Source organism: Heptranchias perlo, chromosome 31, assembly GCF_035084215.1.
Source record: "Heptranchias perlo isolate sHepPer1 chromosome 31, sHepPer1.hap1, whole genome shotgun sequence".
Classification (NCBI taxonomy): domain Eukaryota; kingdom Metazoa; phylum Chordata; class Chondrichthyes; order Hexanchiformes; family Hexanchidae; genus Heptranchias; species Heptranchias perlo.
In genome coordinates this window covers 15,652,139-15,677,321 of record NC_090355.1, presented here as the reverse complement: position 1 = coordinate 15,677,321, position 25,183 = coordinate 15,652,139, and the positions used below count along the sequence as shown (strand labels likewise).

General features: G+C 44.7%; 1 protein-coding gene across 1 annotated transcript in view; it reads left to right on the top strand.

Moving 5' to 3' along the window:
• Positions 1 to 25,034, top strand: part of akna (AT-hook transcription factor) — a 140,476-nt gene extending 115,442 nt beyond the window's left edge. The window contains exons 19-24 of the mRNA XM_067969615.1: positions 6,762 to 6,908; positions 9,058 to 9,159; positions 10,544 to 10,663; positions 14,066 to 14,204; positions 15,201 to 15,375; positions 20,588 to 25,034. Coding sequence (XP_067825716.1) covers positions 6,762 to 6,908; positions 9,058 to 9,159; positions 10,544 to 10,663; positions 14,066 to 14,204; positions 15,201 to 15,375; positions 20,588 to 20,725 — 821 coding nt within the window. The 3' untranslated portion in view covers positions 20,726 to 25,034. The remainder of the gene's footprint in view (positions 1 to 6,761; positions 6,909 to 9,057; positions 9,160 to 10,543; positions 10,664 to 14,065; positions 14,205 to 15,200; positions 15,376 to 20,587) is intronic.
• Positions 25,035 to 25,183: the final 149 nt, after the last annotated feature.

Sequence of the window (25,183 nt, the reverse complement as noted above, 5' to 3'; positions counted from 1 at the left end):
CAGTTGAAAACCTTCCACGATTGGGATGTTTCTTTGCGGAGCTGGGGCATCCGTGGTGGGCCCAATACTTTCCTCACTTAATTGATGCACGTGTACTTCCCAGCTGGGTCACTGGAGCGTGTTCAAGAATGGGAAACTTGGCTGGTTTTCTTTCCCCCCTCTATAGCCCATTGATCCATCTGTTTCTGGAATGATCGGAAACATTGTGGCATACATTTTTGTTGACTCAATCCTTGCCCAGGTTTTGATACAAAACTCAAGGACTGTGCTCCTTGGATGGATCAGTGGGCAGCTGCATTTGTTGCAAGGTCTTAGATATTCTCTCAGGAACAGTAGTGCTGATGAGACCTGTGTGTGGTTCAGGTATCTTACGTTCAGGAGTGTCTTTTACACATGCCTGTCTCCGATCTTTCCAAAGGCAAACTGAAATTCTTGACTGAGACAATGCCAGCTATGAATTGTTAAGCTGTTTTGTGCTACAAATGGCAGGTGAACTTACAGACTAACAGATGCAATCTCACCTTGATTCAACTAACTACAGAACCCTTCTCAAGAACAAGAAAAAATAATTTTTTAAAAACACATCACTCTATGCCTATTATTGAGCTTAGAAAAGTTACTAGAAAGCTACTTGAACCTTGGCAATGCAGCCCTGCTCGAGTCACTACCTTCAGGGGAAAAGGGCGGACAATTATAAATCAAAAAGCAACCAATCCTCAGAACTTTAAAACGGCCTACTTATTTTAAGAAGAACTATTGGGCTTCCCTGATGGATCAGAAAGTTTATCCAATGAGTAGCTGAGCCATACAGACCAGGAAGGTCCCCCGTTTGATCTCTTGTCTCTGTTGGTCCCCCATTTGATCCCTTGCATCTGTTGAGTTGGCCAATCTCAGCCAGGGTAGTTGTAGTTAGCCTCTGCACCTCTGTGTTGGGGAAGGGAGAATTTGGCAGGTTTCCCACTCCTGATTTGGCTCGCCTGTGACACTTCTCACAGTCGCATAAACTGCCGACATTAATATCTGGGCTCACATAAATAATAACCACTTGGAGAAGGTACTCTAGGACAACCAGCTCCTGTGGAACAGTATTCCAGTGAGGTATCAATGTCTGCAGGAGACGACAAGGGAGAACAATTGATGAAAAAAGATTTTTTTTAAAAGAGACTGATCCCGAATCATCTGGAAATAGAGCAAATACAGAATCACAGGCCTCAGCACAGGATCTACTCCCTCGGAGAGGGAGTCTCCTTTGATGACGTCACTTCCTTCCACCAATGTTTTCCACTCCTCTCCTCTCCCAAAGGCCCCAGTTCTCTGGCACCAGTAATTCTCCGGTACTTTGACAAAATGGTCATTATACACTTGTCAGAAGATTATGCTTTAAGGTGAATTACTAGCTGATTGTCTGTTCCCTCCCCACCTCCCCGACATATACGGGGAGGTGGGGAGGGAACGGGGGCAAGTGTCAGCGGCCGGGAAATATGGGGAAGGTGGAGGTCCTGCCAAACTTAATGATGGGACCTCACTAAAATTTTTGTAACTCCATTTCCCACCCGGCAGCCGGCCAGATTGAGAGGCCGGCCAGCTGCCGGGTGGGAAAGCCTGCTATACAAGGCCACAGTCGCAGACCGGAGAGGAGGGAGGGATGGAGAGATTGTGGGAGCGAAGAGATCGGATCGTGGCATGGAGATCAGATTGCTGGGGGGGCGGTGGGGAGGGGAGAGAGATTGGATCGTGGGGGAGAGCTCGGATTGTGGCGGGGTCAGCCGATCGCAGGGAGGGTCGGAAGATCGCAGCAGGTTAGCTTGGGGGTCCTGGGGGAAGCACTGCTGCTCCTCCCAGCCCACAAGCAATGCTGGAAAAGCATCTGCTTGATCAGGCCGTTCTCACCTCCCTTTAGCTGCCAGGTTTTCCAGGGCTCGGGAAACCAGTGCTGGAGGCGTTAAATCAAAATGGCTGACAAAATCTGAGGCTCAGAGCCTCATTAACATATTATAATTACCAACCCGCCTGTTGAGAGCGGGTTACTCACCCGCCCTGGTTAAACCGGAAATAGGTGCGTTCGCAGCCGGTTGGGGTCGGGTTTCCCATTTTTAACAATTTAACCCCCCCTCCTGGCCCACCACTCTCCCGCCCCTCCTGGGGGCATTAAAATTCCCCCCCTACGGGTCCTGGATATGTTGAAAACAATGGTCCCATCTCCACCTTAGCTTGAAAACATTAACAGGTAGCGCCCCTGCTGCGTGAGGTGGAGGCTACATCCATGGGAATGGAATGACTTGTCATGGCTCATGTTGATGGCCATTGCTTGAATGATTACTGTAATCCAGAAACCTTTGAGACAGAGAAACTCTCTTGATTTTACATACATATTTAAAATTAATGTACTGGTCATTTGAATTTTAATGAATTAAACTCTAGTTCCGTAGAATAAATAGGAGCTCTGTGAAAATTAGCACAACAATGACTAGCATTGTCAGGGTTTAAAAAGTTCTGAATAACACACGCCTACTAACGTCAAATGTTTTGTTACTAACACAGAAAGGTCCTCATCACATCAACATCCTATTCAACGTCTAAGTCAGAAAACAGAGAAAGAGATTAAAAAGAAGTTAGTCCCAGAAAACAGAAAGCAAGACAGCATGAAATACATGAAGTTCAGAAATGAAGAAATGACCTCGGGTTCAATGCTGAGGCAGCATAAAGCGATGGGGGGAGGGAACCGGAAATTTCATTATTCAGACAGTTCCTTACATTCGTACAAGAGTAATCTTGACCTGCGGCGGGAGATCATGGAGGAACAGAGGAGGAACAATAAGTTATTGGAAGAACTTATCGAAGTACACAGTGATATTAAAACATACTTCCAGAAAATCAGCACTTCATTAGGGGACGTCAAACCCAGCTTTTTTCAACACAGGCATCGTAAGACAGAGTATTGTTAAATTTGTTGTCGTTACACACATCTCAATCACCTGATTTGGTCAGTCTGTAACTCCGAATCACTCACGTATGAGCTCACCTCATCAATCATGCCCCACCCCCGCCCATCGCCCCCCACCCCCCTCCACAAACTCGCACAGCCTTAGCCACAAACGTGCGAACATTATTATCATTGCCTCGAGGACCTATTCTGTCATGGACTCTTCCCTCCTCCTCCTTCTCAGCCATCAGCTGCAGTGTTGTCAGTCAGCTTATTCTGCGTATTGGTACCAATCACAGTTAAACCATTATATTTTAATATTGTGCCAATAAACTGTTCCCACTACTCGCCACACCACATGTAATCATGAGTACTTTGCCCTCGTGTTATGTGGTTCAACATGCTCTCCTTTGGTACAATCAAACTTTGAAAGGATAAAATCAATAATTTTAGTACTGGGTGTTTTCAGTTAGAATGAATATAGTATAAAAAATTCACACACCCATAATCACACTCCTCTGAAATCCTTGTGATGACACTGAGTAGCTCCCTGCACCATGTTCCCCAAAGCACTGCCAATCATTTCTTGACTCTGGAGATGAACCTTGACCAGAGGTTATGCCCTTAGATGGTCCACTGACAGAACTGGCAACTTTGACCCCCACTATGCTGAAGGCTACAGAATATTGCCTTTACTTTCAGCACTTTATCATGATAATAAAATGCACATAACACCCTGTAATAATGTGTTGTGTTTCATTGTTAGCAAAGATGAAAGGTACATCAGTAAGTTGGGCCTTCAACTTGCCAAATAACATTTAGTCAACATCACTTGTTGGCTCACACAACAGTTCCCAATCCCCCCTTCCTTGCTGAGTATCCCATCAATTTATATCCAGTTTTACTTTTGTTTGTTTGGTAACACCTGGTAATTCATGATAATGGCCTCTTCTTTGAACAAAATTGCAGCCAGCATCAGAAATTAGTGATTGTGTCAGTAAGAGCATAGCGCGAGTATTTGAAGTGCAAAGGGATTCAAAGATACTTTTACTTTTTGTCACAAAATCTAGGCATTTCCAAGTCTTTCAAGTAAATACAATAGGACAAATGTTCACTGTCAGTGACTGTGTCTCCCCTGAGTATTGTGCAGAAAGTGAAGGGGAAGCTTGGAGAGCTTCGAGGACTGCAGGCACCCATTGAGGGCACCTGACAGCCAAAGGTAGGTGCAGGAAGGAAAATAAGGAAAGCTGTTACAGAGGTTCAGGAAGGAGGGAAAAATATAGGAAAACCACATGCAGTTTACAAACCAAGTCTGTGTACCATTACTGAGAACCAACTGTAAAAAGGGCTGGCAATGTTTCATTGTTAAACACCACTTGGCCAATTTTCTGAGTGACCAACCTCACCTGCAGACAGTGCATATTGAGAAATGGGGGCCTTCATTAATTTAATAACGCATCAATATTGTCTCCTTTGTTCCCATACTTTTTCTGGGTATATGAAAGAAAAACACCCAGAAAATAGAGGGAAATTTCCATGTATAAAGGTAAATTTTGTGCGACTCTGCTCCCAGCGCAGTATCACTCAAAAGGAATGCAGATCAGAGAATTAGATGCACGGGCCAGCGTGCCCGATTCAGAGCAGTCCTAAATTTTTCGGCATTAAAATTAAGTTATAAAAACATCTGGACTGGTCACATTGCCTCACAGCAGACGAAAACTACCATAAAGGAAGTACGAATAGAACATAGGAACAGGATTAGGCCATTCAGCCCCTCGAGCCTATTCCACCATTCAGTTAGTTCATGGCTAATCTGTACCTCAACCCCATTTATCCGCCTTTGATCCAGGTCTATGGACTAGTGAAATTGAAAATAACTCAGCTCTTCGTATTCTACCCTGACTATAGGGGGGATATTCCAAGGCCTGGCACTCCAGCAATCTCAAAGACACTTGGAACTGGCCTGCAGTTTCATTGGCTTTACATCAGCCCCTGGGGAAAAGTGCCATCTTCCCACTGGTCACCTTTTGGAACATCTTTCAACAATTTACCATGACAATGATTGAGACCACCTGTCTACACATGCTGCCTATTCAAAACATAAAGCCTGAGTTATTAACTGGCATAACAAATTTTTTGCCAGGAAGCCACTTCAGAGGTACCATTTTACAGATAGGGCTGTCCGTGGATTGAATATCTTCTAAGCTTTAAAAGTCTCAATCCATGAACAAAGGATTAACCAGCCTGCGACCAAGTCCCTCTTGCTTCATAGCTTTCACAACACTACTGCAATCTAAAAAACATAAGGGAATGAGAAAAGGCAGTTTTGTCCACCAATCCCAACCCTTCCACAAACTAGTCACAAACCATCCTGTATGGACTCAAAACCGTTCTGTAGAATTGCTCCCTGATCCCCTCAGGTACTCAACAAAATTCCAAAATATTTATTTCCGTTACTCAAGCCTTTTTCACCGGCCTCCACAGACAACACCTCTGTCCCCAAACCCGACAGCATAGGAACGATGGGGCCCCATGGAATATTTGTCTTTGGCTGTAAACCTTAATCCCATCCAAAGCAGATATATATCCAAATCCTTTTCAAAATCATTTTTTTTTCTCCCTTTTCATCACCAATTTTCTTCCCCTCCCTCGCCTCTTGCTGGAGTACAGTTCCAACGGTGAAGTGCCCTCCATTACTTTCCCCAAGTATCCACTGTTGCAGCACAAGTCTTTGATGGTGAATGTCGGTGGGCTAGTTGATCATGAGGACGTAACAGCCAGGCTTGATCTTGTCCTTATCTGACATGCACATACACAGGGTCACAGGAGCAGGAACTCAGCTCACTGTTTGCCTCCTCAAGCCTGGGCAAATTGTATCACCCCTTATCAGTGCTCTGGCTGAGATCAAGTAGCTCGGGGATTGAACTGCCCTGCTCTGTAAGACTCAGTCCCTCACCGGATAGACGTATTGAGCCACTGGGGACCTTATGAATAATAAATGACACAGCATCAGCTGTTTTCTCTGGAGGTCTGTTGCACACATTCACTCTCCTGTGAGGAAAATAAATCCGTTTAGTCTCGCATGAGTGTTGCTGATTTTCAGACCTGTGACCTCCAATTCTGCACGGTCAAGTTAAACAGATTACTTAACATCTGCATCATTTGTGTGTCTTGCAGTATTTTAAAGTCCTGGATCACGCCACCTCTCAATCTTTTCTCTGATGAAAGAAAATTCAGTCATGTGATTCTTTTCTCCTAACCTTAAATTTTACAGATCCTGTTTCGTGGAGGTCATAAGAAAGAGGAGCAGGAGTAGGCCATATGGCCCCTCGAGCCTGCTCCGCCATTCAATCCGGTCATGGCTGATCTGCAACCTCAACCCCACTTTCCTGCCCAATTCCGTATCCCTTGATTCCCCTAGAGTCCAAAAATCTATGTTCTTATGTTCTTTATCATGCAGTGACTGCAGTGCCAACATTGTCTGCCAGTTGCCACCAAGCCCACTTATCCCTCGCTCTCTGTATCCTTCTCCTATAGAGTGAGCCTATGGAGAGGGATCATTAGGTTTATGGACTGAACACCATGAGAGGTATGGATGTTGCATTACTACAGATACAGCTGCTGCAATGAACTCTCAAATCACAAAGGATAAAAGAACATTCAACATGGAGGACAGAGTAAGATCATTCGAGAGAGGAGAGAAATGAAAAGGAAGTGTCAAACATTCAAAATATTTTGCCTTCCCTAATTTACAGAAGAGCATCATTGAGCAATTGCTAGGCGTTCTCTTGAAACACATTTCACTGTGACGATATTATAATAATTGTGTTTCTTCCAGGTACTGAATCAGATGCATCTTCATCCATCCCACAGCCTCTAGCTTCAAAACTAACTCCTGGTACTTCAGTTAGTCAGACAAGCAAGAGACCATCTTCTCATGAGGGACAAAGAGCCAAGCCAGTTAAAGTCAAAGGACCATACACAGGTAAAATGGACACTAGTTTTATTTATAGACTAAAGAATGATTTTACAAAGAAACAGTGTGTTAATTACCATTAATCTGGTCATTCCCCTGTGATGTCCTAGCTGTCACACGATGGTATATTTCTTCACTGTGACTTGTAGCACCCTTCATTTCCATTATTAACTCAGTTTCAGGGATTAACATTTTAATCGTTTTTGAGTTGAGATCTGGAGGGTATAAGATTCTGATCCATTGAATCTGAAGGGTGCACATTGAGGCTCCATCAGTAAGTGGGGAAATGACCTTCAACCTCCCATGACCACCAGGATCTTGGATACTCAGCACCAGAATAGCATCAACAAAATGTCCATACCTCATACTGACACACTGAACTGTCAAGGACTAGACACTACTGCCTTCACTCCCATTAGACTGCGTGGGTCCAGATGCATTCCTTCCTCTCTACCTCTTTCCCCTCCCCTATCTAGATTTTGAAGGATGAGACACATTCTTAGCCTCAATCTGCCACTCGAATGCCAGGGAACAGAAGCACTTTCAGCTGCCCACCCCATCCCCTCCGCCTCTGATCGAACACCCAGGAATTGCATGTATGGCCACCATCATGTAAGTCCCTCACCAGATTACCAGGGATAAAAGCCTGTGATCCTTGTCACATGCACATGGCTGATTAGTGGATCTTGAAGTAAACAAGTGCTAAGATGCTTGAGGGGTCATTTTCATTTTAATTCTTCCCCTGCGGCATGAACGGAACAGGCGGGCAGTTAAAATTTCCATTTGCGCCGAACTCCGATCTTAGCCCTGCTGGTTTTGGTGGGACTCAGGCTCATGCATAAATGCTAACCGGGGCCCTTTAACATCAATAAAATCCTGATTGCATTTTAACTGGGACCTGAGTGGGGAAGTTGCCATGGCCTTCCTGCCAGGCTGAACCAGGTGGTGGGAAGGACAAAGAGGCCCTCTACATAAGTGTAAAACTTTCCTTTGTGTGGCCAGGAGAAATGAGATTGCTCCTCTGGGCCCCATGAGGAAATCACAGCCTCCCTAGCCCTGGACTCCGACCCCCTCTCTCCTGTGAGATCCACAAGGAAAGTCGCAGCCTCTTCTGCATTGGATTCCCTCCTATCCCCTCCCTCCCATGAGACGCTCCGAAGCCCCTTCCCCACCACTTAACTGGAAGCTGGCAGGCAGCTAAGGGCCGCCCAATCTTTCCCTGCCGACAGCCACTCTGCAGACCCTTCCCACCCATTCCATGCAGGAGGTGGATCATTTAAATTAGTTAAATACCTTGAAACTTAGGCCAGCAAGTGCGTTTCGCACTCTCCCCAAAACCCGCTCAGGGTGAAAATTGATCCCTAGGTTTCTGTAATTAAAGGGAATGCTGAACTGAATTGTCAGTTTTGGTTACTGTGATACGTGTTTCAAATCGAAGAGGCTGTGAAGTGGCACAGGGATGAATGATTGGCAGCAAATCAGCTCAATTCCCCCACTTTGCAGTGTTCCAAATCTCAGCTGCAGTGCGGAGGGAAAGCATCAAATGGTGGCTGTGGAAAGAAAAATAGCACCGAAAACTTTTAATGGCTCCACTCACCTATCTTTCGGCAGCCAACAGAGGACCATGTTAGATGTAGCCTCAAGGCAAACAAAGCACTTCAGCGCCTCAGCCTCAGTAAGTAGGTGGTCTGTAATGGGAAAAACCCAAACTAAAGGATACCTACTTCTGTGAGTGTTTGTAGTAACTATTGCCATTATATGTATTTTAATGACCTTCACAATCAATATTAAAATCCAAATTAGAAGAGTCCTGTTCAGCATGACACGAGTCAATGAAAATATCATGACTAAGGGCACTTGCAAATCCATTTGAACCACCTCCGACAGGTGAGTTCTGTCTGCTCTCAGGCACACTGCAGACGGCGCACTATGTTTCGGAAGGCAGTGAGCTGCAGCAGACTGATGAACTCCTGTGATTACCTGTTCCGACTGATCAAACAGAAAACCGTAGTTCTTTCTTGTGCTTCAGAAAGGCTGACACTGGATAATTGGTGGGCGGTGTCCTAGAAAGAAGAATGTGCAATAATCAAATTGTGTAAGCAAGTAAGGGCTTTCTTGCTTTTGCCCAAGATGGTTACCGGTAATAATTGTCTTCCAGGCACCGATTATAGTTTATTTGTGCCATGGACCTCCGCTCAGGGATACGCAACTGGAGGGCTGTCCTGCCCTTACAGCAGAGGAACCCGAGCACAGGTCATTGGTGAGTCTGATCTTTAATCCTGTATTTCATTTTCATTAACAAGACTTCCCTAGATTAAATAATAAGCGTTGAATGAATCTGTGTTGAGAGTGAAGTCAAGGGGCCTCCACTGAAAGGGAGCTACTTATGGAAGTTAGCGTTACTATTTTGTAAGCGTCTGCCATTTTTAAAACATTGAATAATGTACTAATTGTATTGGGAATAGAGTCTCGGACCGCGAAGGGAGCCCCTGCTCTGTTAGTTACTTCCCAGTTCCGAAAGATTCAAGTTGACATCAATTGGTTACAGTGGCAAGTACTTTATTGCAAAGAACAGTTTAATACATTTAGTATTTAAGCAGCAGTTTACTGAATGGATACTGGAGATATATAACCCGTTTCCATGCTGGGTAGAGCTCGTGCCTTGGCATCTTGCGATCCTCTCAGCCCCCACCCCTTGGATCCTACTTTCTGCAGATTTCTTCACTTCTTCAGGTGTTAGGCTCCTGCCTGCATTTATGTCCGCCTGGACAAATCTAATCTGTACCCTCCAAGGGTTCCGCTACCCTGAACCTTTGTTTGAGCTGTATCTTTATACATGTTAGCTGAAGATCATGTGGTACGCTGACTTGACATCATCAATTTGATGAGGAGGCCAGACTTAATCTCATCAACTTGTTCAAAAGATCCAGGCTGACGCCGCCGAGTTATCGTTATCAACTTGCTGAGGAGGTCAGACTTAAACTCATTAACTTTGATGAGGAGATTAGGCCGATAACAGTAACGTGTCCGAGACAATGCTAAGATACTTAACCTCATTAATTTTGATGAGGAGATTAGGCGGGTAACAGTAATGTGCTCTAGACAATGGCAAGACACTTAATGTTCCCCTTATCTCTTTTGGGGAATGCAGCTTGCTTTTTTCCAGTCATGCCACAGTCTTCTATATCTATGAAACTCAAACAAAGTGTGAACTGTGGGGTTTAAATACACATTGTCCAAGCTAACTGTTTTAATATACTGAATAAATGTGGTTAATACAAATGTATGATTAATGTAATATGTGTGGTTACATATGAAATGCATTTCATGATTGCATACATTGTGCCATCAGCTTCTCTGCCTCCTGCTCTCACAAAATTGGGACATCAGGACAAAATAAGATTAAGAAGCAATATGAAAATTTCACAAAATAATCCATTGCATCGCCGCAAACCAAAATCTTTAAGTGGTCCTGCTTTGATGAGGTCATTTCTGATCTAGTTATTCACGTGCAATTTTGCCATTATCAAAATGGGCTCATGTGGAAGGGTGTAATTTATTATTTAGCATTTCAGTAGTGTTAACATTACAACGAATGGCAAGGCTGTTTGTGACTTCTGGTTTTACCTGTAATATTTCTTTAGCAAGTGCCTCATCAAGGAATGCTCCTGTCTCCACCAGTAGCCCCAAAAGGAATCCTTGTCCTATATGTAAAGGATCTGGACATTGCAATGACCATGAATTAGAAGGGGAGCCTGAACATGGTAAGTAGACTGGAGGAAATAACAAAAATGGTTAACTTGCCTATATTGCAGCTCGGGCTTGGATTGCATAATAATTGAAATATTTTCCTATTCATAACTTTCTGAGATCAAAGATTCCACAATCTACAACTGAGAATTCATGCATTTTAAACATAATGAATACCGTTCTTGTATAAGACCTTGGTTTGGCTTCATCTACAATACTGTGCAGTCTTGGTCCCCTCACATAGGCCCTGAACAGGGTTCACAGGAGAGCCACGAGATTGATATCTAGTTTAAAGACCCTGAGTTACCACGATAGGTTTGGAGAGCTGGGTCTTTTTACTACTGAAAAGTGTTGATTTGAAAGAGATTTGATTTAGGTCTTCAAAATAATGAAAGGATTAGATTCAATCAAATAGCCTATTTGAATTAGATCGTTAAGGCAGGACCAAGTGACACACACATAAGCCACGTAAGCATAGAACTAAGTTAGATTTGGAGGGGTATCTCTTTTCACAGAGGGGGCATGATTTTAACATTGAAAAACGGGTGGGTTGGGGGCGGGGGAGGGCATTAAAAATCATAACCATTTCAGACCCGCCTCCAAACCGCCCATTTGCGGTTTTCACCGGGGCAGGATGAGGGGTGGGCAACCAACCCGCTCCCAGGAGGCAGGTTGGTGACTAAAACTTTTCAAGGAGGCTGCGGGCCTCCATTTTTGCAGAATTTGCAATTTCAACCCCTGGGGGCCGGGATTCCCGGGCCTTCTCCTACACGCCACGTGAAAGGAGGTGAGAAGGCCCGACACCATCAGGTCAGTACCTTTCTGGCACAGCTTGTGGGCCCGGTGGAACAGGAGTGCTTCCCCCAGGCCCAACAAGCCTATCTGCAACCACCCCCCCCGACAATCGCGAGCCCTCCCCCACCCCGATCTCTGACCCACCCCCCGCAGCGATTGCGGACACACCCCTCTCCTCAACACTTGTGGATCCCCTGCGATCCACGACCCCCTCGCCCAAAGATCACCGGTCCCCCCCTGATCCCTGACCCCCCCCCCCCAACGATTGCAGACCCCCGATCCCAACAACCCCCCCATGACTGACCCCCGATCCCTCCACCCATGACTGACTCTCCCCCCACCCTTGTCCACCGGTGCCCCTGTGCCCACTCACACCTATCAGTGCCCCATGCCCCCCCCCCCCCCCCCCCCATTCATACAATCAAAGACTTACCTGAACACCTCCTCTCCCTGGCTGGTCTCCCGTCTGACTGAGACCAGTCTGTCAATCAGGCCAGTCAGTCGGACGGCAAACAGACAAAAAAAAAAGATGTCCTTATGTAAGGACGTCCTGGAAACCCATACTTCCAGGTTTCCCGTCCACAATTTGACTCCCCTGCCCGGCTCGGGGTCAAAATCATGCCCATGGTCTTTGACCTATGGAACAAGTTGCCTGCTCATTCACTAAGTGCAGGTTCACTGCAAATGTTTAAAAGGGAGCTGGATGAATTCCTAACTGTGGCTAACATCACAGCATACAAAAGGCAGGTGAGGTATTGGGCCATGTATCTACTGGTCACTGTGATCTCCGGGGACTTGTTTGATTGTCCTTGGAGGTCGGAGTGGAATTTCCCAGATTCTTTTTCCCTTGGAATGGACTTAGTGTTTTTTCGCTGGATTTTTTCCTCTCCCAAGAAATTACATGGCTGCAGGTGGGTGGGGCATGATGGGGGCGGGGGCCTGGTGTTAAGTTGCACCATGATGGTGTTAAGTTGCACCATGATGCTGTGGGACAGGCTCAATGGACCAGCTGGTCTTTTCCTGTCCGTTGTATTCGTAAAGACCCCAGCCAGTCAAAGATAGCACAGCTTGATAGGCTAGATTTGACTTTGACTCTGGTGTTAATAGGGAAGCCTTCAGTGTGTCCATTGCAATGTGATGGAGCAAGACAGACAAGTACTTGTGATTAAATGGATTCAGCAGTTTAACATTTCCCAAATTGAATTCAGACAACTTATTCTGAAATGTATATTTAGAAAACAGGACCCACATAATGGAAAGCTCTGAAGAATTGCATTTGTGGTTTGGATAATCAGCAGTACCTCAGTTTCCTGTTACATGTTAATCCTACATTTAATTTCTACAAATGGATGAAGCAGCACTAGACAGTAAATCCACAGCACTTAATCTCTTCCCTGCCCTCTCTATATTCACTGTAAAGCTTAACTGAAGACTTACATTGTGATGGGCACCCAGCGGTTACAGCTTAAGGCCAGAATTGGAGCACACGGTGGGATAGATCTTGACTTTGCACGATAGTGTAAAACAGGTGATGGTGAGTCGGTAGCCCGTTTTACATCTCTCCCCACTTTTTATTTCCATTGAAGCCAACAATCCACCCCAGTGAATCTGTTGGCTCGATTACTTTTTTAAAATTATTAATTTCGATGATGCTCACAATGTAAAATCTTTTGGTTTGGAGGACAACAGCACCATAAATGCATCATTCTGAATCTAAATTTCCATTGAAGTCAACGTATGGCACCAGCTCCAGTAGGTTTTAGGCCAGTCACCTCTCTTTGAGTATGAGCCAGTGAAAGTTACGTGTTTGTTACGGGGCCAAAAAAGCCTCACTTAGTCAGCACTGATTCCTTGAGTCACAATAAGCTCTGATACTTCAAATGCTTCCTTAGCTCACAAATCATTTCAACTTTGCTCCCAGCCAGAATCACTTAACTGAATGGACTTTAGTCCCGGAAATGAACGTTTTGCATGCAAGACATCAGAGAGGCAGATTTATAGAAATCTTATTTTCACCGTATGGTGGGAACACCTTCGGAGTTGGAGGGGGAGATAAGGCCTGACATTGTGCACATCCCGCTTGGCTCCAGGGAAACCAGCCTTCACCATGCCTACACTTTCGGGTGCCAGTTTTTTATATGTTTGGTGTGGGAAGAGGATATAGATGGAAATTTTCAACTCCAAATGGACAACACCAACTCCAAAATCTTCTGGTCCTCTGAGGGTGTGTAGCGCCATGCGTGTAAGGAGTTATGGCCTCTCCACAAGAATTGCCTTGCTTCCCAGGCCATCAAGACACCTAGGGGACCCTTCCCCTCCTATACTATCTTCAACGAAGGCGACTAGCAACACTGTCTCCATCGCGGCGGGGCAGGGTGGGGGGGCGTTGAGTGCCCTCGGTGGGGACAAAAGCCAGAAGATAAAAGATCGGGAATAGGACCATCAATCAGCATGTCTCAGTTGATGGTTAAACTTTTAAATGTTGATTACATCCAGGACGTCCCACATCGCTTTAAGGGTTGCTCATAATCTATAAGGTGTGAGTTTGGTTAAAAGGCCTTTAACATGGGTGCACATTAGCGATGAAATATTACCCCAGTCTCTTCCTTTTATATTGGCAGCTGTTAAAGAGAAGCTACACGAAAACTCAGGACGGAACCATAAAGCCAAGAAGCAGCGCAGTGTGCGTATCGCTGATCTTCCCCCTACGATAAACTACATCCCACCACCGCACTATGTGCCTTATTCTCCACCAGTGTAGTGAGTATATATCACAAAGTAAAAAAGAACGACTCCACTTTTGTGCGTCTAAGTGAGGTTTCAAATTGTCATGTCATGGTACGAAAATGGAAGGTCCAAAAAGAGACTTTTAGAAAAATAAAAGACACTTTAGGATCGTGGTAAATTTTTGATTATCTTTACTGTTTCTGTTAATGATCGGAATATGTAACCTACTCAAACACGTCTATTATATTTATCTGTAATAATTTTCATGGTGATGTGTTCAAGTTAAATTCAGAGAACGAGGGCTGGGTTTTCCTCCACTGCACCCCTGCCCCTACCAGTGCCGCTCTGAATTTTCTTTCCACGCCTCAACAGGGAAATCAGCCAGCTGGCTGCCACTTGGCTTCTCTGCCTCATGGAAATGACGGTGGGGCCCAGAAATTTCCCTGCCTCCTATCAACAACCACCATCCCCAAACACCAGCAGAAGAGGAGTAGCTGTGTACCCAGGGAAAGCAGCGGAGGATCCACTGATGGCAATTTTGGAGGGAGAGACCGACGAGTTGGCCACCTCTCCTCGGGTCTCAACCACCGACCCTTTTTAGGCCTCACCTGAGTCTGTGCCCGAGAATGAAGTTTTCCTGTAGCTATTCAGGGCTGCTTCTGCTCCCTTTAATTTGGGCTTCTCCTCTTCAGGCCCTACAACTCATGTCCTGCTGGAGCACCACCACGCTTTGAAGCCTTGCAGTGGTGGGCGTAGATCCTGCCAGTAGGCCTGTCCTGCATAATCCATCAGCCTCAATGCGGGAAAATGGGTCAAGGCAGCAGTGGGATCCTGCCCTGATTCCCCATCCCACCCTCAGCAGAACTTGACCCAGAGGAAACTCTCCAACACTGAATGGAAAAGTGTTGTAAACTCATTTGTGGTGGTGCTAATTATTTTTAAGGTTCCGTTGTGTTCTTAATAAATGTGAACACCATGTACTAGGTTTTTGATGTGTTGTTAGTTATTAACTCTACGTTATTTTGTTAGTTATTCTGCACCAGCCTACACATATGCATCACCGACACAGTCACGCTTTTACTCCTCGCCTGGATATAAAGCGGTGGGGTTCATCCCAAACTCTGCACGGAAAAGGTCAAAAAGCCATCATCAGCGACCATCGACAACAGACGATGTTCCATACGTTGATGGTGAAGCACTCACGGTAAGAAGATTGTTTGCGTTCTACTGCTCGACACCTCTGTCATATTGTAACATTTGCTGAGGTTAACTGTTAATGTTGGACAATTGTATAAAACTGCAGTGGCTTCATAGACCTGTAATGTTTTTACATATAAAGCTGAACTCAGACAGTGATAAAGAGAAGGTGGTGGGCAAAATGTAAAGCAAAAGGCTTAACTTAATGTTCAAGACTCTTTCATACACAAATGTATTGGGGGAGGGTTGCTAATTCTGGTTGGAGCTGCCGTCCGGCGGAGGCGGGGGTCCCCAGTGGGGGGCTCTCTACTCAGGGATCCTCCCGTGTTACTTCGGGGATCTGGGGTGGAGAGTGTTGCACGGAGCAGTCGCGTGCAATAGACGTTTACGCCATTTTACGGACACCCAGGCCGCTTGCAATTTCTGCGGCCTGGAGGAGTCCGTGTTTCACTTGTTCACCGGGTGTGAGAGACTGCAGCCCCTGTTTCATTATTTGGAGGGGCTGCTCCTCAAGTTCTGGCTGCATTTCAGTCCCACGCTCCTGATCTTTGGCCGCCCGGTGAGGAGGGGGGGCGGGCAGGTCAGTGGACGTCCTCGTGGGCCTGCTCCTGGGCCTGTCCAAGGTGGCCATCCACAGGTCCAGGTTGCTCGCGGCCCGTGGGGGCGGTCGCTCGGCCTGTCTGCCTCTCTTCCGCGGAATGCTCCGCGCCCGGGTGGCCCTGGAGATGGAGCACGCGGTGTCTGCCGGTACGCTTGAGGCTTTCCGCGACCGGTGGGCACCGCAGGGGCTGGAGTGTATCCTGGACGAGGAAAATAAAATTTTAATTTAAAAAAAAGAAAAGAAAAAAAAAATTCTGGTTGGAGACATTCCTGGAGCTTTGATCATGTGACATTCTGACCACATGACATCGAACCATGTGATGCCTGATCACATGACAAATGGTCACATGGCCTCTGATCACAAATGTTATAAAGGTTGGGTTCCCTGCAGTTGCGTATATTTGCTTGTGGTTTTGCACCAGCAGCTGTTGTGTGACAAGTTCCAAGAACCAGGAGATCACCTGTAAGCAGGTGAATAGGAGCCGCAGAGGGTGGGAAAAGGAGAATCTGAAGGTGGGGGAATGATTTGCAGAGTTGGGAGGAACTTTGATTCCACCAGTAGCTAATGGTAACTCACTGAAATTGCATTGATAATTAATAGTGAGAGTGGTAACCCTCATAACCAACAGTAATACAATAACTCACTGATAGCCTATATGTAACTGGTAGTAATAGGTATAATGCCCTGATATCCTACCTGTAACTAGTAATAATCCTATAACCTGTTGATATTCACCCTGAAACTATAGCCAGAATCCCCCTGCACCGTACAAGGTGTGGTCAGGCTCCCCAGTCGATGCCACTTTTAACAGGCCCAATCTCTCCCTATCTCTTTGGACTGAAGAGACTGTGTGAAAGTGACAACTCTGAACTGGGAACCTCAGTCAGAGTCGATCTGTACTTGAACTTCACTCATCAAAACCGGCCAGCACAGACCGACCTGAACCAAACCAAGTGATCGCAAAAAGGGCAGTGGGCTTAGTGTTTGGGCCATTTCTCACAGGGCACATAGGCCTAAACTCAGCTCAGCACTAACGTTTCTAAACCACCTGCTCAATAAAGGAGGCTTTTCATAGAATTATAGAAATTAGAGCACAGGGGGAGGCCATACACCCCCAGGTGCTGGTGCTTTCTCATGTAACCCCATTTCCCTCCCCCCTTGCCCCTCTTTTCCCCCCCCCCTTGCCCCTCTTTCCCCCCCCCCCACCAGGTCTTTTTATATTCCTCCTTTTCAAATATTTATTCCATTCCCTTTGAAATGAAGTTTTCGTCTCTACCACAATGGCCATATGTGGTGAAATATCCCACGGTCGAATAGCCCTGAGCTCAAGGACCTACCTCCTTCCTTCCCCTTTGTATCTTCCAGTGAGAATCCTTGATTTCCCAGTTTGTTATTCACCCACCATTGGAAACAATCTTTCACTATTTGCCCACAGTAAGGTCCCCAGGTTTCACTCACCCCACTTACTGGCTGCTCCTCTGCATGCCGCTGCCACTCAACACCTTGCTGCTGCTCCCAGCTCTATTGGAAATGCTGAGTCCCATACCCACCCCATTCCCCAGTCTCCCTGAGGCCCCATTCCCCAGTCACTATCTCTTGTCTCTCCTCCGCCCCCCCAGCCATTACGCGACTCTCTCCAGCTCCCTCCTGGCTACAGTCCACGTGGTCACGACGCTCTGCGGCCCTGGTCAGGTGATGTCACCGAGCTGGAGGCTTCTCTAACAGCAGCCGATGATGTCACAGAGCGGGGGTGGTGGTGGGAGGTGCACTGTGGTGGGAAACTCCACGTGATATCAAGAAACGGCTGAGTGCGCTGGATACAGCAAAGGCTATGGACCCCGACAACATCCCCGCTGTAGTGCTGAAGACTTGTGCTTCAGAACTAGCCGCGCCTCTAGCCAAGCTGTTCCAGTACAGCGACAACACTGGCATCTACCCGACAATGTGGAAAATTGCCCAGGCATGTCCTGTCCACAAAAAGCAGGACAAATCCAATCCAGCCAATTACCGCCCCCTCAGTCTACTCTCAATCATCAGCAAAGTGATGGAAGGTGTCGTCGACAGTGCTATCAAGCAGCACTTACTCACCAATAACCTGCTCACCGATGCTCAGTTTGGGTTCTGCCAGGACCACTCAGCTTCAGACCTCATTACAGCCTTGGTCCAAACATGGACAAAAGAGCTGAATTCCAGAGGTGAGGTGAGGTGAGAGTGATTGCCCTTGATATCATGGCAGCATTTCACTGAGCCCGAGAAAAATTGAAGTCAATGGGAATCAGGGGGAAATTGCTCCAGTGGGTGGAGTCATACCTAACTCAAAGGAAGATGGCAGTGGTTGTTGGAAGCCTAACATCTCAGCCCCAGCATGTCGCTGCAGGAGTTCCTCAAGGCAGTGTCCTAGGCCCAACCATCTTCAGCTGCTTCATCAATGACCGTCCCTCCACCATAAGGACAGAAGTGGGGATGTCTGCTGATGATTGCTCAGTGTTCAGCTCCATTCGCAACCCCTCAGGTAATGAAATAGTCCGTGCCCTCACGCAACAAGACCTGGACAACATCCAGGCTTGGGCTGATAAATGGCAAGTAACATTCGCGCCAGACAAGTGCCAGGCAATGATCCTCTCCAACAAGAGAGAGTCTAACCTCCTCCCCTTGACATTCAACGGCATTACCATCGCCAAATCCCCCACCATCAACATCCTGGGGGGTGGGGGGGGGGTCACCATTGGCCAGAAACTTAACTGGACCAACCACATAAATACTGTGGCGACAAGAGCAGGTCAGAGGCCGGGTATTCTGCAACGAGTGACTCACCTCCTGACTCCCCAAAGCCTTTCCACCATCTACAAGGCACAAGTCAGGAATGTGATGGAATACTATCCACTTGCCTGGATGAGTGCAGCTCCAACAACACTCAAGAAGCTCGACACCATCTAGGACAAAGCAGCCCACTTGATTAGCATTCCATCCACCATCTTAAATATTCATTCCCTCCACCATCGCAGTGTGTACCATCCACAAGATGCACTGCAGCAACTCGCCAAGGCTTCTTCGACAGCACCTCCCAAACCCACGACCTCTACCACCAAGAAAGACAAGGGCAGCAGGCACATGGGAACACCACCACCTGCACATTCCCCTCCAAGTCACACACCATCCTGACTTGGAAATATATCGCCGTTCCTTTATCGTCGGTGGTCAAAATCCTGGAACTCCCTTCCTAACAGCACTGTGGGAGAACCTTCACCACACGGACTGCAGTGGTTCAAGAAAGCGGCTCACCACCACCTTCTCAAGGGCAATTAGGGATGGGCAATCGATGCTGGCCTTGCCAGCGACGCCCACATCCCATGAATGAAAATTGATAAAAATATGGAAATTGCTGATTCCGGGAAACTCCCTGTCATTCCGAGAGGGTTGGGAACCCTAATCTGGGGAGGGAAGCAGGCTTTGTTTGATATGCAGGCCTCGATCATAAAAGATATATGTGTGGCAGCTGGGTGGTAGGATGGATCGGTGAGCCAAGGTACTGTGGCACAAAGAGTTACAGGACAGTGATGCACACCTCTCGTTTCCTGGGATCCAAATCTCAATCTGATTGGCAAGAGGAAGAAAAGAACTGAGAAGGAAAGCTTTTCAAAGTGTGCACACTGTGAGAGGGGTAATATTCAGCTGCATAGTTACAGAAGAAGTATTATATCTCACAACTATCCGGGGTAAAGCTCCCTCATTTCTGCTCCAACATTGGAAGAACACAGTCCACTGCAGTTGGTGTGACATTTTTCCATTTCTCATATCAGCCTTGCAGTAGCATATCGGATTGAGATTGCTAATTTAGTGTCAATTAATGCCACACTCGATAAAGTGTCATGCTGTGGGCCCTCACCACTAAGACTGCCCAAACCCATTTCACATAGTCCCCTTCCAGCTAACAGCCAAAGGAAACTTTCATCCCATGAAACTGAACTCGGTTCAAATCCAGTTCCTGCTGGTGAAAAGTCTGTGTTTAAAGGAGACAGTCCGATAATGCTGTCCCTCGCACAGCACTGACACATTGCTGAGATCCATTAGAAATCTTCAGATGTCCTGGATTAAGAACCTAATATTTTACTATTTTGCCCAACATTTTGCAAGTGAACTGAAAAATAATGACACTGATCTGTCACAAGCTGATTGTGCCACAGGTACACCAAAAGCAGCTGTACTTTTGTAATTTACAGTGATTATAGCTGGAGTAACTATACAATTAGGTGAGTGACTTATTAGGTATGTTGAAGATATCTTAGACTTTATTCCAAACAATGACTTGATTTATAATGAAAGCCTATTCACTCATAGATTGCTGGCCAGCTCTCTCGGGGCTGGGAGATGAAGCACACATGTATGGGTGATTGCTCATCCTATGCTCTGAATAGCTCTGCACCTGGAGTCAACATCTAGACCCGTGGTTCACCCAAGTAATTTATTTTGCTGCTTAGGCCTTTGAGAATAGAACCCCAGATTAGGAAAGGAGAATCTGTTGGTACTCGGCTGTTTACATTTTAGAGAAGAAAAATGAAAATTGATCTTGTTGAAGGTGTGAAAATCAAAAGTACATGTTTTCTGGTTCTTTTTGAAGCTGTCAGACCTCAATTGTTCCCTGGACCAAGCTATCGATGCAGCAAGAAGCATGAAATGGACCACAAATAAAATAGTGAGGTCACTCACATCAGATCTTGGTAAGGCCAAAGCCATCCGGGAATCTCACCGATTGTGAACCCACTTACTTCAGATTATTGTGTTATGTTTGAGATATTCCTGTTTCATTTAAATACTCTTGTCATTTACCTTAAGGGCATCATAGACATCAATTTACTGATGCAGTATTTTGTGTTTGACAAGCCACTATATGAATTATTTTTGTACTGATTACTTTCTTGTGACTTTGTGGCACTTGTTGAAAGCTAACCTCAAAAGTAGCAGGCTCATCAACAAATGATTCATGGTTCCTGAGAACATATGTAACCACATTTCAACGGCGGGGGGGAAAAACAGTGAATATAATAACAACCCCTGTCACTGTGCAGCAGTCATGTTGCAAACTCACACTGATTCTGCTCAAACAACAGGAAGACAGCCTGGCCTTTTGAGTCACCTATCAAACAATGTAAAATGGCACTGAGTTCTGTTACTTTGAATCACAAATATCGTCGGTGTTGTTTACATAGAGAATCACCAATAAGGAGCAAAAGATCATGGGGGGGCTCACAAGTGACATCAAGAAAATGTAACTCATGAGTCCGATGAGCAAGTGAGTGATGTGTTCCTTGTCATTATGGGTTATTTTCCAAATCGATAGTTCTATTTATGCCATTTGCTTGCATAGTCCAGTAATAAAACATGCAGTTTACGGTTTTAAAAATATAGCTGGCCAGTAGTTTTGCACTCTTCATGACTTGCGATCATGTGGCAGGATCTGCGTTACTTCCAAGTCGAAGCCACCGACTGCATGTGAGGACAAACAGGTGATGCAAAGAGCTCACTCAGAGACTCCCCACCAACTCGGTGCCATTACAGAGTTGCGGAAATGAATTATTTTTGTCCTAATGAAGGTGTGATTGAAATCTGTGAGTGAGACTTGAATGTGTTTGGATTGATACAATGGACGAAACCCATATCAGCAAGAGAGAAACATCTGTCTAATATGCCATTGAGCAAGCTGGTAGTCCTAATGTGTTATGTGGTTACCTATAGTCTCAAGTGGACCAACAGAGATTTTAAATAGTATTTTATTATCTAGTACATGTTTTAAGATTGTTGAAAAAGTTGTTGTTTTAAATAATAGAATTTGAAAAGTTTTTTACCTCAAGTACCATGTAAATATTCTGAAGAGAAGCTCTGTGGTACTAACTTTTTATGATTCCCTTATTGAAATGACCCTAGAAACAAACATGCACTGACAGGACTGCGTAGCTCGTATCTAAGCACTTATACTATTTTTTTAGAAGGCCTTACACACTTTGTTAAGTATTTGGCTATGTTATTTAACTCTGCAATGGCCTGGTTAGATATTGAACTCAGGGTATCATGCTGCATCCAAAATAACAAAGTCTTAATTCCATTCCAGCCACAGAGCAAAGCAGATCATCTATTTTTGATGATTAGTCTATTTTTGGTTAAGTATTTAATTTTGTAATTAGAATGGATAGGATTTAAGGTTATTAGACCAAATATTGTCCACTCAGACTAGCGTATATAACAAAAGGGATGGCTGTACAAATGATTTCTTGTCAATGTCTCGGATTTTCTGATTTACTGGTACAATAGTTTGCAGTTTCAGCAGATGTAGGGATTGATGGTCCAGCAATGGGAATCGGCTTCCTGCAAAGGAAAACCAATATTGTATCAACAGGGTCTGAATGTAACAAATCCAATTTGGTTTGGGTTTATTTACTGCTCTTTAATTGAATTTGGGTTAAACTCCATGTTATAAATCTGTCACATCTATGGCCCACTAGTGGAAATGGAATATAGTTTTGATTTAAATGAGTTCCATGTAATCTGACTTGAATCAAAATCCACATTTGAATGTCATAAAAATCAAACCACCTCTTTGGTGATTGGACAAATCCAGAGAGACTGAAGCAAGTTTACAAACAAGCAGAGGACACACTTTCCATTTTGGCTCCAGTTTTTATCATATTAGAGATTATTATAGAATGTAAATTTCTGTAATCTTTTCATTCAGACCCTGTGTGTCTGGCAGCTCTCTTAAACCACATTCAAATGTCTCAATCATTGTTTCTCAGGCAAATACACTTCTCACCCCTGTTTAAGAACCTGTTGGTTTGAATGTCAGAAACTGGTTTGTGACCAGATTGGTTGGAGCCAAGCTTGAACAATGGTATCGGTGGTTTATTGTAAATTTGGTACAGAGAGCTTTATTTTAAGTAGGCTCTGTCAATATATCGGATCTTGAAACAGTGACATTCATGGCATTGCCCACGAGACGCATTCAGCATAATTACTGTCATGGGACGAGTCTAATTCTGTAAGAGTTATACTTCATTATGAATATACCAATAACCTTGCCAATACCTCCATTGAGACTGTTTTAGGTGTGTTTGACCTGTGGAGTGCAGGTCAGGGTGTCCAAGGGTGCCTTGCTTCTCTTCCTGGGTCGCTTTACATGGTTTTCTTCGGAGATTTTCCACGTCCACTTTGTTTGCGTAAATCACAGGAAATTGTAAGCAACACATCATTCCAATTTTGTCTTTCAAGGCGCTTAATTGGTTCAGGCACCTTAGGAAGGAGCAGCAAAGCAAACAGATTGCCTGAGAAACATTGATGTTCTTTGTCTACCTTGTGTTTTTTGAGTAACTTGGTAAGCATCTCCAAATAGGAGCACCTCTGATTTTTGTACATGCTGGTTGAGAATACTGTCTTTTATAAAGATTTGGTTTTTTTTACAATTGAATACCCATGTGTGTGCTGTCAAAAGTCTTGCAGCTTATGTATGAAAGTTCAAAGGCACGAATCAAAAAGGGTGTTTGGTTTAACTTAAAGATGTAACTAATTGCGTACTTCCTGTAACCATTCTGTGTGCTCGTCAGTTTTAAATTATACTTTTTAGGTGTACAATATTATTGTTAACATGTTATACCAATCACCTGATTCATTGATGTGTCACTGCAGCAACTTTCCTCTCTGACCCACCAAAACCTTATCCATTATGTTTGTGTTGTTGATCGAAGGATTTTAAGGAGCAATATCAGTTTATAAACCCCTTCTGCATGATTGAAACCACTAAAAGTCAATTCAGGGAATGTCATGGACTGTGTTATCATCTTTGTAATTATGCTTTTCAAAGCATTTCAGCAATGTGGTCTGATGACTTTTTAATTATTGGAAAACATAACTGTGACAAAATTACAGCAGATTCCACGGCCATTGGACACCACCAGCAGAACTGAGGCCCTTCTGGATTGCTGGAAGGTGGCTTAATGGCCTTTCATTTGCATTTCACCATGTTTATTCTTAAATGGACCGCACACAAGAACGCCCAATGATGGAATGTTATGATCGCTGTTCACAAGTATGAAAGCTTGTCGCACTCATTCCACACATTGCAGATACAGCTGGTCGATTGGACAATGAATTGACCTTTCACAGCATTGAATGTTGTTTTAAATTCTACCACAGTTAACAATGGTCCTAATGGATAGTAAGAGAACCACTTATTAACATATACCATCTTTGTGGAATGTGGGTTTTGCTTAAAGAGGCAGGAGCAGCTTTTAGACGAACATATAAAATTGACTAGCTGGAAAAGATCAGCTGGTCCATCAAGCTTGCCCCATGCCTCATAATGGCTGGAGCATTAAGCCGAGACACTTCCTACCACCTCCCCCCTTCCCCACTGCAATTCCTGCAGCCATGCAATCTCCTGGGAGAGGGCCAATAAGGGAAAAAAATCCTCTGGAAAATTCCTCTGTGTTATCTATAAAGCCACTTGCCCTCAATATGATGCTATGTCTACCCCAGTGAACGACCGGTCCAACTCCCTCTTGAAGGCGACTAACAACAGTTACTGTAAATGTCAGAAATATTCTCTGTCCTTCCCAAATGTTTGAACACTTAAGTGTATTTTCTGTAAATAATTTTTCCGAAATAAAACGACAGCAGTGAATTTTGGGAAAAAAAATATTTTGCAGAAGCATTCAATTTCTCAAAAGTTGCCATCGCTGCTTTTGTTTTGGGTCAAGGCTGCAGTGTAAAAGATAGAGCATTACTGATTTTGTGAAGCTTAATTGAAATCCAGCCTCTCCAGTCAAAGTTGCTGCTCTGTCCCTTTAAGAATGAAAAGGCTTGCTTTATTACAGAGTGAACATGTAATGACTGTGTTAACATATGAACCAACCTGTTTTACAGGATCATCCTGAAATGTGAGTTAATTACTAGATTAAACAAGTATTTTTTTTATAATGAACACGAGCAATAAAGGTTGTTAACTAGTCTTGTATAAAGTATTTTTTAAAAATATTTATTATAATTTTTGTAATAAATGTAGTTCAATTTGGCTACCTGCGCTTTTCTACTAAGTTTTTATCCTGTAATGAATGATTATTTTTATTGGAATAAATTGATCTTATGGAACCTATGTTGCTTATTGCAATTTTATTGTATTTTGTTTTTTCCTCTCACCTGCTCATGAGTTTTCTGCTAATTTAGATCA